This window comes from Siniperca chuatsi, linkage group LG12, assembly GCF_020085105.1.
Source record: "Siniperca chuatsi isolate FFG_IHB_CAS linkage group LG12, ASM2008510v1, whole genome shotgun sequence".
NCBI lineage: Eukaryota > Metazoa > Chordata > Actinopteri > Centrarchiformes > Sinipercidae > Siniperca > Siniperca chuatsi.
The window spans coordinates 4,282,537-4,300,134 of NC_058053.1; the positions used below are offsets into that span (position 1 = coordinate 4,282,537).

A 17,598-nucleotide genomic window follows, 5' to 3' on the forward strand; every position below is an offset into this window, starting at 1 on the left:
ACTGTTGATTTTTCAAATATATATGCCATAAACATATCGAAACATTTTTGAAAGTTGGATTTCCTTCCATATCAATTCATTTCAAGCCTCTGTTCAGACAGTCTCCTGGATTTATCCACCAAGGCCTAATTCTGGAAAGTCCTGCTTGCTGCATGAATGTCACTCAACTGAGCTTCTTGTAAAATTGTGCGCAGTAATCTGTAAAAATGTACCATAAATGTTATTTCTGAGATGTCAAAATTTATCCAGGCTTCTTGACACATACCTGATACTACTCTACATCCGTCTGTGTTAAGAGCATAGGCATATCATCGGGAGACAGGAGGTTTCCATAATCTGCCCTCCCTCAGTCTCCTTGGAGGAACATCTATTCTTCATCACTGTCAACCCTTCGTCCCCAGAGAGACAATGCTTCGCTGCCTTGGACCTTGGATGGCTTAGGGCCACATTTTTTGCTCGTCACCTAACCCCTCCTCGCAAACAAACACTGACATTGAGGAATTTTGTAAACATATCTGGAGTGAACACCAAATTTGTCCTGTCTCCAAACTTCCAGTAGCTTTACAAAGTCATTAATCATACGATAGCTTCCCAGAGGTGACTGTCAGTTTTCAGGTAGGAATAGTGATTCCTCATCCCTAAGTGAAAAAGCAAGCGGAGTGCAGACGGAAAGGATAAATCACTTGAGAAGTGAAGACAGGTAGCATTCAGCAGCTGGCCATCTGGCCCTTATCGTGTCCCAGACTGGCTGATTTTATTGCTTTTCATTGCTTTCCGTAGACCCAAGAGGGATTTTCACAAACAACCTGTCAATCTGGCCTGAGGTGATCATCCACTGCTGGTTGTTTAAGTGATTACAATGTGCATCTTGAACATCTTGCACTCATAAGATAAAGGGGCACATTGTTTAAGTCAGTGGTCAGATGGACATCGGACACTGTACTATTACCCTGATCAATGTCTTTTACATGGAATAAGACATGCACTTATTTGTAACACAATTTCAGTTACTGATTGTATTGCTTGATCTCACATTAGTTACAAAACATGAACTAAATGGTTGTCACATAAACCTGTTTTTATCAAATGACTTAACAAACTTAACGAATTTACCTCCCCTGGTAACACATGGGGAAAATCAGGTGATGGTTTAAATGGTTGTTTCTTTAACTATAATTCTGGATCTAATAGATCTCTGAACAGTCCATAATGTAGTGATCTAATAAGCCAGGCGGAGGAAAAATGTTTCATTTTCGGCGAAAAAGGATTCTTATTTAAATCATTATTATGTGTATATTATGTGTCGCATATTATCTGTCTGTCAAAGCACTTTGTAAATTGTGTTTAAAGGTGCTATATATAAATAAAACATCATGGCAATTCCCACAACAAACATGTGGCGGGGGGGGGTTGCCACAACCAATCAGTGGCTAGTGATGTATCTGTCCCACCAATGTCATCTTCAGTCGACACAGATGCTGTGGTAGCGGTTGCAGGGAGCAGTTAACGATTTTCATGACGATCAGAGAATATGCAGATTTAAGAGTTATTTGGCAATTTTTCAATTGCTATTTTTCATGAATGTAGCTAGCTAGCTATGTAGGAAGGTGACATCCTCATTCTTAATGTTGTTTTTCATTACATTATATTACATTTATTTAGCTGACGCTTTTATCCAGCGCGACTTACAATAAGTGCATTCAACCATGTGGATACAATCCAAAAATTGCAAGAATCATGCAAGTACATCAACTTTATCAAATATGCTGAGCTGCTTCAAGTGCTTCATTTAGAAACAATAAAGATAGTATTTTTTTAATTACTTTTTTATTTTATGGGCCAAGGCGCAGTCTGAACAGATGAGTTTTCAGTCTGCGACAGAAGATGTATAGAGTTTCTGCTGTTCTGATGTCAATGGAGAGCTCGTTCCACCATTGTGGAGCCAGCACCGCAAATAGTTGCGATTGTGTTGAGCGGAAGCTGGGTCGTGGTCGTAGTTGATTGACAGTAGCGGAACGTAGAACGGGCTGGAGTGTATGGGTTTTTTTCTAACCAGGGAAACAGCCGTCAATGGGCAAAATCCACAGACCTTTTTAAATCACTGAACAAATCTGAGAGGTAGGCAGTGATTCAGTGGTTGTAGAAATGTGTGGAGTAGAAATCATCCATGATTTTTCCACAAGTGGAGGCTATAGTTTGATCTCTGACCTGATGGTAGTGATCCACACAAACAGCTGGAAACAGGTGGCAGTTTTCTTTTTCAAACCGTGTATGAGGGGCAATAAAAGAATCACTGCATTACTGCTGTAAGCATTGTTTAGTTTTATTTCATGATATCATCCAACCTTGCAGACATGTTTGCTTTAGTCTCTTTGTGGTTTGACAACTGGATCTGTCATCACTCTTGAACCGTGTTGTTGTCAAGGAAGACCTTTGCATAGAGCAGAAACACTTCTCCAAATGGTATGGTTTGCACATCTGTTAAAGGGTCCAGATGTTTTTGGATGCACTTGGCAAGCCGCTTGTCTCTCGGAAATATCCCCCCCAATAAATTCACACAGAGCATTTAATCATTGCATGCACACTACGTATACTTTAAATCAAACAGGCCACAATTTTATTAACAGAGGAATACAATGGTCCATAACTCCAGACTTAATTGGATACTACGGATTGCGGTGAAATTTTCTACAGACATTTCTGTTCGCCAGAGGATGCATACTGGTGACTTTGATGATCCCCTGACTTTTCATTTAGCGCCACCATAAGACTGACATTTTAAGTTTTGGGCCAAATATGACCATTGGATGGATTGCCATGAAGTTTGGTACAGATGTTCATGTTTCCCAGAGGATACATTCTAATGACTTAGGTGATCCACAGAGGTAAGAGTACCACAACCCTTCAGTCCTTTAAATTCCATCTATTCTCTATTTGATTCCCCTTTTATCACAGCAACATTTCTTTGTAAGCCTTTTTCAAAGCACATTATAAACTCTGTTTATAGGTATAGATATGGATATGGGTGTTAGTATTGCGCTTTTGTATTCATTTTAGCGATGGTAGCAACATGGCTCTAGGGATGCTGGTCAGTCAGTTGATCGTTGTTTTGTTCCATTACTTTGGTCCACAGGGAAATATCAAGATGACTACTGGATGGATTGCCATGACATTTGGTACAGATATACATGGTCAACAGAGGATGCCTGTTTCCTCATGACTTTGTTGATCCACTGACTTTTTATCAAACGGCTCCCAGCAGGTCAGAGTTTTACTTATCCAGTTATCCAGTCTCGACAATTGGATTGGTCCAGACATTCGCAACATGAAAAATGTTAATAACTGGTCAAAATTTAAATTTGTCGAATACTTTGGTTTATGATCAAATACTAGCCAGCAAACTAATGACATTACCATCAGTCTCAGCTGTACTTTGTGTTTAGCGCTAATTACAATTTTTAGTATGCTTACATGCTACACTAAGATGGTGACCATGGTAAACATTATACCTGCTAAACATTAGCATGCTAGCATTGTCATTGTGTTAGCATGCCGACTTTAGCATTTAGCTCAAAGCACGGTTGAGCCTAAGTACAGCCTCACGGAGCTGCTAGTGGGGCTGTAGAGTCTTGTTAGATATCTGCAGCTCACAGTTTGGCCACAACCCATCAGAAGATCACATTTGAAAAACTCAACAACAGTGTGTCTTTTCGGAAAGAGATGTGGCTGTAGAGATTTTTCAATGTATATTTTGTTATGCTTTGAGTAACACAAATCTAAACTCTTGCAAAAATCAAACCAAATCTATGGGCAGAATACACTAAGGGTAAGCTGGGAAAATATGATTTTTTTTTTTGTGATTTGGGTAAATCAACCTTGTGTTGAAAGGGTGCAAAAATGTGATTTCTCTCTCAATATCCAATAACCAGAATCCATTTTCATATTATTATCAAACATTATTAAAGGGACAGTTATACATATAAAATACATATTTTCCCTTTTACTCGTAGGGCTGTTTATCTAGATTGTTTGGTGTGAGTTGCCGAGTTCCGGAGATGTCGGCCGTAGAGATTTCTGCCTTTTTATGCCTCCACGCCGTTGATGGCCGTGGCCGGAGGCATTATGTTTTTGGGTTGTCCGTCCGTCCCGTTCTCGTGAACGCAACATCTCAGGAACGCCTGGAAGGAATTTCTTCAAATTTGGCACAAACGTCCACTTGGACTCAAGGATGAGCTGATTACATTTTGGTTGTCAAAGGTCAACTGTGACATCACAAAACACATCACACTCAAGAATTGATGATTATATTTCACAGTTTGTCAGACAATGAATTGGTGACACTTTTGACTCAAAGGTCACTGTGACCTCAAAATGACCTTGACAAACACGTTTTTGGCCATAACTCAAGAATTGATGCAGTAATTATGACAAAATTTCACACCAATGTTTAATGGGATACAACGATGAACTGATGACATTTTTTACCCAAAAGGTCAAAGGTCAACTTCACTGTGACATCATAATGTCCTGTCCTGGCCATTATTCAACACCATGACTCAGGAACAGAAGGGGAGATTGATGATCATATTTCACAGTTGGTCGGACACTGAATAGGTGACACTTTTTGTGACCTCAAAATAGGTTTTTAGCTATAATTTAAGGATGAATTGGGCGATTCCAGATTTCACACACATGTTGACTGTGATGACACAATGAGTAAACAATAACAGTACGGGCTTTCCTCCATCTCTGCCTTTCACTTCCTGCCTCATTCTGAATTTCGAGCGTCATCGGACTCACGTGACTGCAAACAACGTATTAGAGCGCGCCTAGCTGATCGTGATCCTGTGAGTGAGTTCCACCTGCAGCTCATAGAGAGGCTTTGCATCTAAAAACACCAGAAGAAAACAAAAGCACCACATTTTGGGTAGAATCCATCTTTACATAGTAATCGACTACATGTGTACCTGTTTAACCAATACATCTCTGATAATCCTTCATTAACCAGTTCAACAATGTATATTCACTGGAATCATACATATTTATCATCACTATAATAATAACTTAAATGATAAAAATATGTATTTTTGATTTTTGGGTGAACTGTCCCTTTTTAAGCAGCTATATTGCACATCATTTAATGACCATTCGTTAATGAGAACTTGAAGAGGAATACAGGTTCTATCCATTCAAATTCTATTAACTTTACACAACAGAAATCCTGTCCAATAACGGGGTCTCCAGCTGCCTTGGACTATTCCTTTTAACATCCTTCTTCCCGTTCTCTCACTCTCACTTCCTCACCTGTCAGAGGTGGAATGTCGCTGGCGGATACAGTCCTCCAGGGTCTGACTCTTGACAGATGTAGCGATGTTCAGTCAAAACGTTTCCCAGCTCCTGTTCACAAAGTAGCTTGAAACAAGCAGACAGCAGCAAATAGTGCAGGACAGAGCTGAATGAAATGATGTACCTGGGCATGATAAACGTCACAGAATCAGAACAGTTCAACTGGTGCAGGCTGTATGCAACTGTAGCTTTTAGCTGAAGTGAAAAGAACAATGATAAGATTATCATGTTCAGCTTGTTTTACTCTAGTGCTTTTTTTCCAGCTACCTGTCAGGTTTACTATCTAAAGAAGCAGAAATGCCGCAACCCCTTACATTTAAATAGTCACAAAGTTGTGTAAAATTGAAACCTTGGTGCTTGAAAGCTATGAAAACAAGTTTAACTGACATTTGAACGTGGGACCTCGGACCAATGATGTTGTCATACTGTTTTTTTTTTTCATACTTCAATTGCTCATTTGCACATATGTCATTAGTAACAATGTAAAACTGTTGAAAGTAAACTGTTGGAGAATATTAGACTCATGAAAAGTTCATGCCCATGTCAAACTGCAGATGGAAAAAGCACAGTGAGGAACACATATGAGGATGGAGATTACAAATTGGTTCTGTCCTGTTAAATCTGCAATAATCCAGCACATATTGAATTTGATATTTAACCTTTACTTTTCCTGATGAGTGTTCTCTTGTGTACGGATCTTTTCGGACACTTTTCCCTTGTCATCAGCAAACAGAAGGGTAGAATCTAAAAACCTTCCCCCAGGGAAAAGAAGTTCTGTGGATCCACTCCGTCTGTGGTGAGTCTGCTCTCTGCTGTGGCCGATCGTCATGGCAGCGTTCCAGCTCTCAGCAGGAAAGGAAGTGGCTCTCGGGGGTAGTGGTCAATTCGCCCTCTACTGGGCGGAAGTCAAGCCTCAATGAGGCCGTCAGTCGAATAGGTCATGCTGTCAGAGCGCACCAGAGTTCACATCCTCTCATTAGACTGCAATACTTTCAACATCCCTTCACTGGAAAAAGCAAAGTCAGGGAAGTTATGCTGAATTACGCCTGTGATAAAACAGGCTTATGGTGATGGGATTGTGCAAGTGTAGTCAGGTAGACAGAGTGTGTGTTGTCATTACTTTTCTCCACACACCAGTGCACCCAGCGCATACACTGACACATTGCCTGTGTAACTTATTGGTTTACACCATGTGTGAAATGGGGCTGCGATGTTCCGGTTCAGGTTGTTGTGTTTTGATACTGAAACATCAAGTGTGGATATGATCTGTGAGTCTGCAGAATGACACTAAGCTGTCTCTGAAGCCATTCTAGAAACAAAGGCATGTCCAGCCTTATTCTTTTGATAAACTGCCGTAAAATGATGTTTTACGGTTGCAGTGACCTCTTTGAAATTTGTTGCAAGTGTTGATTTCATATTGTGTATGATTTAGAAATTGAATGCAAGAAGATATGTATTCCAGCAATTTACATGAGAGTGAATTACAACTAAATATACCTTAAATTCTACAGTATAGCCTTGAAACTCAGATTTATAGAAAATGAGCACACTTGCGTCTCGTGAAGTGCAGTTGATAGGACATACTGTCTGAAGGTAACGCAGAAACAAACTACTCAAAGAAACAGAACTCAACAAACAAGCTAGAAACTTTATTTGTTAAAACAAGTATATAGAGTTGCTGTATTACATCTTTTATCTTGCTAGGTTGTGGTTTTATACATTTACCAACAGTGGTTTAGAAAGGCAACTCCTAATGGAAACAATAGCATATGTATACAATACAAATTAGCAAACATATCAAAATCAGTTTTTTCAACTTTTGTAGCAACCAATTCTTTCTATTGGTGTGCCATAGTGCAAACTGTGTTGTTTGTAAGACAGAGTTTAAGCATGATCTCAACATTCATACATTTCAACAATCCATTTTCTCTGTCTTAAACACATTTTTCATTTGTAGGCTGCATTCATTGTGCCTTCAGTTCAAGTCCTTCTGTCCAGTAATGTGAATTTACAATCAGAATAATTCAAGTGTATCGGGCAGGTCAGGCTGTTCTGATGGATAGTGAAGATTATGACTGAGCAATAACGCTCCTCGGTCAGGTATGTTGCTGCGTGTATGTATGGAGTACATGAAGACCTGTCAAGACCTAAAGTGGCACTTCACCCTGGTGGAACATTTTTGTGTCCATAGGATCTCAGGAGTGATCAACCAGCATCTCACCACCTACACTTAGGATTTTATTCACAAGTTCTCAGTATGGTTAATCAAAAAACTAAATTAGAACTTAAAGTTTGATCCAGTACAGGAGAGATGATGACCTGTGTTATGTTGCAATTTGTGGCTAGGTTTTATAAATGGCAGTAATAAAGTGGGGGTGACTAAGGTTTTGCCAGTTTTCATCAATTCTTACGAACCTGTGTACTAAAACATGTTCTACCAGTGTGAAATATCACTCTAAAGAGTCTCCATTTGTGTTTTTCCAAGCCCTTTCAAAAGGTCCATGAGGATTCCTGGTTTCACTCTGAAAACATAACTTGAAAAATGATTATCACAAACATATAGCTTAGCAAAAAATGTAGTAGCTTGTATGTTGGCTACGAGTGGAGTGGAGTAGATGGCGTACGAGTATAATTTGTCAGTTGTTTGTATAATTGGACAGAGCACACAACACAGAGACAAAGGGGAAGAAAAGTTTTTGGATAACTTTGATAATGTCTGTCTACATTCACTCCAAGGTCCAGCATGTGTGTGTATGTGTGTTCCTGCATCCATCTGACTTCAAGCCTCTATATGGCTAAGATTTCACTGGAGGAAAGAAAAGTAAGAGCTATGCCGGTTGTGAAAGCGCTGCCCTGCAGGAAGGTCGGGCTGTTTGTGGCCTCTACTCTGGTTCTATTGCACCGTGTTCTGCAGGAAAGCACTGGAACTGGTGGACTGGTTGTGTCAAAAAGTCTGAAGTTGGAGGCCGGACTGAGCCACAGCCCCTCCGTCCTCCCCTCCCTCTCGCCAGGCTCTCCGTCCCAACTCAAGAGCATCCACAACGGTCCACCACCATGGAAGGGATCTTGCCATAGATGATCTGCTCTTTTCGGTTAAAGTAGAGCATGTTGATGGGCGACATCTTGGTGGGGGTACAGCAGGGGCCTGCGGTCCCTCTGGGGTTGGCCTTGTTCACCAGGTGGGTGTGCGGGTACTTCTGTAAGTGCATGTACTCACACTCCCCGGAGCAATAGTTGGCCTTGTAGCGCTTTGGGGCAATAATCCAGTCCCAGCCAAAGTCTTCAAAGTCCACTGTGAGCAGATAGCGGCAGCACCGGGACTCTGGAGAGTTCTCGTCACAGTCCAGGCCTGAGTCTCTTCTGGCGCGCTTGGGGCCCTCTGAGATCTTCACCTCCATGAATGGTTGCTGCAATGACAGAGCATGTGTGAATACTTTGAAAATAGCTGCTTTGCAAAAAGAGGCGGATGACAGCATTCGGCTTACATCTTTTAATCCGGTGCCCTCGACCTTTGGCAGCTGGTTTTCAAACATGGCACGATAATATTATGAAACTTTGAGTTTTAAAGAAATTAAATCATCTGACGGTTGGTTAACCACAGCCGTCTAGGTATTCTAATTGCCTCAGAGCCCGGTGCCAGTATTTGAGCCGTATGATAAGTGTTTGTCATTGATAGTAGCAGTGTGTGTGCCTGCAGGCAATTACTCTGATTTGCACAGTCACACAGGAATGTGGGGCAGGTGAACTTTTATGTAATCAAGCAATAAGATTTGAGGTTATTGTGGACCGGGCATTTGTCCAAATGCAGGTGTGTGCCTACATGGAGTCTGTGTTGATTAACAACTTTCAAAGGTCTTAAATCTTGATTCCCTCTTCCAGCAGTGAAATGCAGGAATGTTTAACCACCTGCTGACTCTGCAAAGCCTCCCTGCACACTAAAGCCCAAAGTTAAAACCTCAGGACAGTGCAATAAAGAATCCAACATGCTATATATAGCTAATATATAAGAAATATTTTTTGTTTCTTACAGGATGGTCCAATTATTGTAATCTATAGTAGTAATGGTCAAATTCCAGCTGCTGCAGTAAATAGCTCTGCACCCATGCCACCAACACTATTCACTCCTGTACGTTTACTGATGAAATACATTTCTAGTTATCACTTATAGTAAAAAACTTGACCATAAAGTTTACGTTTAGTGTAAAATAAAGGTTCAGCTCACCAGTCCTTCCTCTCCAGGCTCTGCGGAGGTCACGGCCAAGTCATTTCCACTCGAATCGAAGGCGTTAATCTCGATGCCCCAGTTGGTCTCCGGCTGCCGCAGCCACACAGTCAACACTTGTTTGACGTCTATACTTTGCCAAGAGCCGGCCCCAGCATTCACGTCGATCTTCAGGGAGCGGATGCGTATGTGCCTGTTCCCGTCTGTGACCGGCATCAGGCGGGAGATTTGCAGGAACACGGTGGTCGCCTCGGCCGCCGGGCGCAGATACACCCAGAGCTGAGCCCGGAGTATGCGATTGGCTTGAAACTTTTGATTAAAAGAGAAAAAGCAGCACTTTGGTTCCCCATCCACCTGGACGATGGACTCGGCTGGAGAGAGACAGAGAAAGCAAAGGTTCTCTATATACTGACCATGTGCGATTGAAATTTACAGACAGAAATAAACTGGTGTAAACAAACATCCCTGACACGACATTTGATCTCTGGAAGTGGACTAATAAAGTTTAGAAAACAGTCCGTGCGCGTAATGACCGCGCGTGCTGACTGGCAAAATGCACCGACCCGTATAGTGTTCTGAATCGTGCTAATGTTGGTACATCGATACATTTCCAATGTCAAAAACCCGGTAAAGCTACGTGTTGTCAAATAAAGCTTGTCGACAGCGTCTCCCGTGCGCTCTGCCCCGTGCGTAAAACCCCTATTGTGGAGACGCCTGAGCACGTCCTTTTCATCATGCCAAAAACAATGCGAAATTAAAAACTTACGTTCAGTGGCCATCATCATTATTGTCTCCGTGATGGCATGCTCATCGTCCTCCTCCATAGCCACATCCTTGTTGTCATCTCCCAGCACGTCGTACTGGTCGAGAAGCTGCTGCAGCGGCGGCGCTTTGGGCAGGAGCTGCTTCACTATATCTCGGCTGATATTAGGAGCTTCTTTCATTCGCAGTTTGCTCAAAATCTGAGATTTTATCGCGTTTAATCGCATAGTTTTAATCTGCTGCCGGACCTCGCAGGTGGCGCACTGCTCCGTGTCTTCTGGGCTGGTGGCGGAGGGCTGCTGGTGCGTCTCTTGGTCACTCAAAACTACTGGACCCAAAGCAAGCAGCAAGCTAAGATACAGCACAATCTGAGACAGATGCATTGTCTCTAAGGTGTGAAGTTACAAAAAGATCCCTTGGTGTGTGCTGGACCTGATAGGCGACTGGACTGGGTTTGGATTAATGTCCCACACTGATAGGCATCATACTTTATTAGCGCACACCTTTTTATACTCCAACTTTAGCCTCTTTTGTGTCGTCAAAAACTATGATTGGCTGGACAGGCAACAATGAATTTTAACCGACTGACATGAAAACTTTTTTTCGTTGTCAAACCATAAAGGGACGGAGACTGTGAGCGTGTGCGGAACGTGTCCACAGATGGATAAATTCACTTTTCTTGCAGTGACTGCGCAGTGAGGGGAAGGGGCGCAGACCGGACTGTTGTGTTATATGGAACGCCCTGATGCACCTCAATCAGCCCAGATCAAAACTAAACAACAAACAGCTTAGGCTACAGAGCCTGCTGCATATCATGAAAGACAGCAAGATGTGCGACTTCGTGTGCAGTTTGTGCTGTGAATACATTTAGTTTCCAAAGAAAACAAAGGAAACTTTTTAACTGCGGGCACGATAAGTCCGTCAAACATTAATTGTCTTTAATGACAGGGACATGGATGCAGCTGTGTCTGCCTGGTTGTGCAAATACATTTCATCCTTGAGGGAAAAAAATAAGAGTTACAGTTTTCTCCAGTGCAAGTCAAGTCCTTCTCTAGGTGTCGTCTGTTTAGACCAGGTTCCCTTCTGAGAAGCTGATTATCGGCTCATGTAAAACCACAAACGGTAATACATCGTCTCCCGTACAGGAATAAAAAAAAAAAAAAAGTCAGCAAAGATAAAGAAAATGCTTAGTCCAAATCCTTGTTGCTGAAACCTGGTTGCAGCACATGAGAAGACAGTGCCATCGTGTGGCAAGTTCACATCAGAAACGCCACCATCCGCAGATCCGAATGATTCCGATTATTTGAAAAGTAAAAGGAATCGGAAAATAGGTTGAAGAATACAATACATTCAGGAAACGCCTCTTTCCGGTCAGCTTGGAAGATTAGTGACCCTGAACCTAACACGCTGGATCACACAGAGCCTGTGTTTTCTACTCCAGGTGCGTTCAGTGTCAACTCCCCTCCCTCATGCATGGCAGCATGAAAACGATGGTGACAGCATTGAACACTCCAGGGACCTATACACCACTAATTATACCCTAATCAAATCTGAATGTATAAAGCCCACGAAATTCACACACACACACACACACACACACACACATATATATATATATATCCCCTCTCACCCCCCGTGGGGTGGTGTGTGTCATCTTCAAGCTCGGGTTCTCTACAGAGGCCTGGGAGTTGGAGGGTTCTGCGCAGTATCTCAGCTGTTCCTAGGAGCGCACTCTTCTGCACAGAGACTTCAGATGTTGGACCTGGAATCTGCTGGAGCCACTCTCCCAGTTGGGGGGTCAGAGCCCCCCAGTGCTCCGATTACCACTGGCACCACTGTTGCTTTTACTCTCCACGTCTTTTCTAGCTCCTCTTTCAGCCCTTGGTATTTTCCGAGCTTCTCGTGTTCCTTCTTCTTGATGTCGCTGTCGCTCGGGCCTGCTGCATCCATCACCGCTGCCTTCTTCTGCTGTTTGTCGATCGCCACGGTGTCTGGTTGGTTAGCCATCACCGGTTTGTCAGTCTGGATCCGGAAGTCCCACAGGATCTTAGCCCGGTCATTCTCAGCTACCTTAGGAGGCGTCTTCCATGTTGGCCTTGGGACGTCCAGCCCATACTCCGTGCAGGTGTTCCTGTGCACTCTGCCAGCCTCTTGGTTGTGGCGTTCCGTGTACGCTGTTCCTGCCTGCATCTCACACCCTGCTGTTATGTGCTGAACCGTCTCAGGGGCCTCTGCGCACTGTCTGCACCTGGGGTCCTGTCTGCTGTGGTAGACCCCAGCCTCTGCGGATCTTGTACTGAGTGCCTGTCCTTGTGCTGCCATGATTAGTCCAGCCTTTTCCTGCCACTGGTAGGATTCCTTGATATCAGCCACTTCTTCTATCTGTCAGTGGTACATGCCGTGCCAGGTTGTGGCTTGTCTCTCCATGACGGTTCATCCTTCTCCTCCTCATCATCATCATCATCCTCGGGTTTCTGCTGCCTGAGGTATCCTCTTAGCCTCTCATCATTGGGGGCCATCTTCCTGATGTACTCCTGGATCTTTGTTGTTTCATCCTGGACAGTGGCTCCGACACTCACTCGTCCTCGGCCTCCCTCGTTCCGCTTAGTGTACAGTCTCGGGGTGCTGGATTTGGGGTGAAGCCCTCCATGCATTGTGAGGAGATATCAGTGGCCTCGATCTCCCCCTTTGGCCAGTTTATTATACCAGCGGGGTAAGTCTTGGGCTTGACTTCTAATTATAAGATACTAAGTGAAAGTAATTTTGACTTTCTTACTTCTGATTCCCGGTCCCGCATGAGATACTGTGAAAAGCCCACTTGATAAGGAGGCAGAACTATTTCTTTGTTGTATAGTTCTGATTGGTTGTTTAATTGACTGTCACGTTGTCCCACTAATCACGAGACAGCACATTCAGGGAGTGGAAATGGCACCTGTTGTGTGCAGGTAGGAAAAAAAAAACGTTAGATAGGCCTACTTTGGCCCCTGGACCCTCAGTTGTCTTACTTTGTTGTCCTGCCGTCCGTTGTGTGCTTATACAACAATACGTGCGTGATACATGTGCTGTCTGTTAATGACCCATTTAGCTTTGTTTAGAAACCAGGCGGGCTAATAGTTAGGCTGTACACCACACAGTTACTGAATATTCCGTTGTTACATATGCTCCATATTTCCTTCATCCACATCCTTTATTACACATATTGAATGTATGGCAACAATAAAGGAACAGTTCGAGTCGAAATGAAAGAGGGACTGGCAGTTTTGAACGCCCTGTTGGATTCCGCATAGATAGTTCCACTGATGAACACTCGGCATATTTCTCAGAAAGTCCGACTCAGTCAAAAGTAGGCTGTAACACATGGATATGTGAAGAATGTGACTTTCTGTGTCAGAATTATGAGACACTGGTAACAGTTTCGATTTACTAAGTTGAAGTTATGAGACGTTAAAATACCGACTTACAAAATTAAATGAACATTTCTGAAAACCAGTAGCTCTACCTCCACCAGCCACAAGTAGAGAATGTGAATAATTATTCCACCATTGATGAAAAAGCACTGTAGATCAGTGTGTTCGTTGTTAGCACACGTTTATTCCCCCCATGCAGTATTTCCCAGTGTCGCCGCCAGGTGGCAGTGTTGCGCCGTCCCGCGGCGGTGCGGAGCCGCCGTCAGTGCGCAGCGCCGGACTCGCTCTCCTCCTGAGCACCGCTGCAGCTCGGTAATTGCCGTGGAGTGCTCAAGTCAGTGCAGACCTGTGATTCCCTCTCTGCTGAGGAGCTTCACTCGGCGTTGACCGACGTGAAGGGACACAGGGACACCGTCAACCGTCTGTTCCAGCAGCCTGAGATCCCCCCCCCCCGCCCCCCTCACAGATTATTCTGAAATCTGGTGCGGAGCGCTTCATCCTGCGGTAACCAAACCAGCGAGCGGCAGCAACTTGGGAGATCATTTTGTGTCTTTACACGCTGCATACAATTAATAACGTTAAAGCTCGTGGCGCTCGGATGTTGTTTGAGGAGCTGAGGAGAGGGCAGGAGAACCGGCTCGACACAATATGATGTCCGGACTATTATTTCTTTGAACGACCTTGGGTTATTTCTTCTGTCGCCGGATTATTTTTTGGTGGAATGGAGAAAACCCTGACGCTCTCCCCACACGCTATTAAAAGTATGTACAGCTCTACAGGAACACAGCACATTCTGTGGACATTCATTCTAATCTCATGTTTGCACAGATATTTCCGTTGAGGCTCAGAGCAGGCTTGGACAAAAGCTCCGCACTGTTGTTCAAATAAGTCAGTTATCAGGTTGAATCCAAATCCCATGCGTCTGTATGCCAGCTAAAGGATGCTTTCACTGTTTGGTGCACATTAACATTTAGACACGTTTACAACCATTTAAGCTCATATCTGGCAGAGGGTTTAGTGACACTTCACACTCCTGTGTTGACGTCGTGCACCTCCAAATGTTGTTTTACTCACAGGGAGTCTCCCTGCTCTGCATAAATCATTCATGGCCTGTGTGTTTTGTAGACTCCAGCATGCAGCTTTCTGAATGAAGCACATGTTTGCTGTGCGTCAAGGCCTAGAGTCCTAGAAAAGGAGCTGCTGTCACTGTGAATCAGGCTGCGAGGCTCGGTTAGTGGAACAGATGGGAGACACAGGCTTACAACAAAACAGCATCAGCGCACTCAAGCTAGAGACAGACGTCCCTGTGTCATGCAGTACAAAATAGGCCAAGTTATTGAGTCATAAAACACTCTGAGGTAGGGGGGGAGGTGAAGGAGTAACACACTTGATGTGCAGAGGAGCAAAGCGTGTTAAAACAGAAGCCTACAGAGGTGCCACGTAGAGGCCTTGACCTCAAGCCAGCCGCTGCAGCCCGGGTCACGTAGTTGCCACGGCCACTGTGAAAATAATTCACATCCTTTCCTCGTTTCCGCCATCTGGCATTTGTAGGCTGCCTCTGATGAAAAAAAAAAATAAATCACTGAAATCCTCCCTCTCCCCCTGTCTCTTTCCACTCTCTCTCTCTCTCTCTCTGCAGTTGAGGAAGGGATGAGTTCTAGTCAGCAAGGGAGCAGGACCGACTGTTTCAACACTGCCAGACCCACACAGGGATGGGCCTCCTAGCTGGTCTCCCCCCAGCGCTCTCTAAATCACCACTCTCCACTCTGTGATACTGACCGTCACATATGTCGGCACTCAGACATGGATGAGAGTGGGAGTGGATGACAGGAGCACGAAGGCGACTGCAGCAGCAAGAAGTGGAGGGGAAGCACAGAGTTGCTTCTGGGATGTACTGACCGCTCACTTCCAGAGTCAAAATGCAAACGTTGATGCGTGAGTTAGAAATCTAACCAAAGCCTCTCGCACCTTACTGCCACCGCACATCTCCCACCCTAAAGTAAATCAATGCTACATCCTCCAGAGTATGGGGTGCGTCAAATCCAAGAGGAGCGACTCCGCAGCCCAAAATGCAAACTCCACGGTGAAGGTGGAAGCCAAGGGATCGAGGGGCGAGAAAGCCTACTTGGTTCACTCAGAGATGGGCTCGACGGAGAGCTCCCCTCAGGTCAACCCAGTGCTGCTGGAGTACGCCCAGAGGCTCTCCGAGGAGATCGTGGCCCGGGCCGTGCAGCAGTGGGTGGAGGTAGACAGCCGCTACAGTGACATCCCCTACATTGAATGTGACGTACCATGACGCGGGAAGGGGTGTCACAGTGAAAAGACGTTGATCGTTTATACTGGAGCTTCTACATGTGATTAAACAAAGGCCAATAGTCTCAAACACCTTGATTCAGAATGAATCCTTTAAGCAGCTACCAGCTGTGAGCAGGAATATGAGTGAGCTGTCAGTAATTCAGTTGTGACCTACTTTTGGATTGGATTATACTTGGACTGAGCCTAAAAAGCCTCCTCCAAAGCGACCAGAGCGCTCTGATCCCGTCCACGTTCCTGTGATTATCTGTATCAAAGTTGGAGCCTTGCTGAACCAGAGTGATATTATCTTTCTCAGACCTTATTTGTCCCCTCTCTCAGTTGGTATTGGCTCTCTGTGGCTGGATTTACAACGCAAAGCAAGAAATCCTATCAGATAATGCCTGGAATCGTAACGTTCCTCCATGCCAGTGAAAGTCTATCCCGTCCACTGATGCTGTCCGAGGGCCAAGATTCTCTCCTCTTACGGTGGAAGTTATTAATAGATCCCTTCATTTGGTGAAGGCTCTCACTGGTATCATCAGGTCAGAAACACACCCAGCTGTCCGGCTCCTTCTGGTCTGACGAAAGGCTCCACGGGCTGAAGTTTTCCCTTAATGGCCTCCCTGGAGACCGTTTGGCCGAGCCACAATGAGGAGTGTCTTCCTCAGCTCGGCTTATCTCACTGCCATTAGGCAGCCTCGACCGCAGTCCTCAAAATGGGTCCAGGAAATTATGTGTACGAATGATGTATTTCCTTCGCTCCAGGATATTCTGTGTACACAAGTCATATTTTCGGAACTTTGACATTAGGATCCAGATCACTGGGGACCTGCTGGTCTCTCAGCCACAAAGAAACCACTACATGAGAAAGGATTGACACACTTTTCAAAAAGGATTTGGCTGCTCAGCAGAACTGGAGCTAAAAAAACAAAACAAAACAAATGGTTTTGGCTTAAATGTTGTAAACCTAGTTTTTTGTCAACATTGTGTCATTGTACAACGCATAACCGAGAAATACTGCCATCTGCCCTGTAGAGTAACAACAGCACAAATATGCAAACCTCGAAACCCATGACATTTTAATCCAGTATATATATATATATGACTTAAAATTGTGTGGTGCTGCTCCATAACAGAGGGCAACGATACATACCATGGGACAGAGTAGATATATTTGGAATAGAGGTTCACAACCGCCAAAGTCCTTAATGAATATTACTATTACTGTTTAGGTGAATTGTTTTATACTGTATGATTTATACTGGAGGGGACATTATACAGGTCTGGTCTTTGTTCCCTGGACAGAGGGGTAGTGTAGCTGCAGGCCGGGGCCTCGGAGGTCCAACAGGTACTCTAACTGATGTCATTGGGATTTACCCAAAATTCAAGTCACATTGCTAGCTAGGCTCTACTGAGGAGCATCGACGAGGACACTTAAACTGCCACACAACTGTGTGCAGTGATAACAGCTTTGAATAGTGTTGTAGTAACCGTAAGAATACTTCAACACGAGCTGATAAGCCATATAAAACAGTGGCAGGGTATTCTCTCCACTTGCCTTCTCCC

At 44.1% G+C, this 17,598-nt stretch overlaps 1 protein-coding gene across 1 annotated transcript; it reads right to left on the reverse strand.

The window, feature by feature from the left end:
* Positions 1–6,974: 6,974 nt before the first annotated feature.
* Positions 6,975–10,718, reverse strand: mstnb (myostatin b). The gene is made up of 3 exons (XM_044215706.1): positions 10,335–10,718; positions 9,569–9,939; positions 6,975–8,753 (listed from the first exon to the last, which is right to left on the reverse strand). Exons 1-3 carry the CDS (start codon positions 10,711–10,713, stop codon positions 8,373–8,375), a joined length of 1,131 nt encoding a protein of 376 aa, XP_044071641.1. The 5' UTR covers positions 10,714–10,718; the 3' UTR covers positions 6,975–8,372.
* Positions 10,719–17,598: the final 6,880 nt, after the last annotated feature.

Coding starts and splice junctions, on each gene's coding strand:
- mstnb (XM_044215706.1), bottom strand. CDS start 10,713: ATGCATCTGTCTCAGATTGTGCTGTATCTTAGCTTGCTGCTTGCTTTG. Junction 9,940..10,334: donor AATGATGATGGCCACTGAAC/GTAAGTTTTTAA, acceptor GTCTCTCTCCAG/CCGAGTCCATCGTCCAGGTG. Junction 8,754..9,568: donor AGCCTGGAGAGGAAGGACTG/GTGAGCTGAACC, acceptor CTGTCATTGCAG/CAACCATTCATGGAGGTGAA.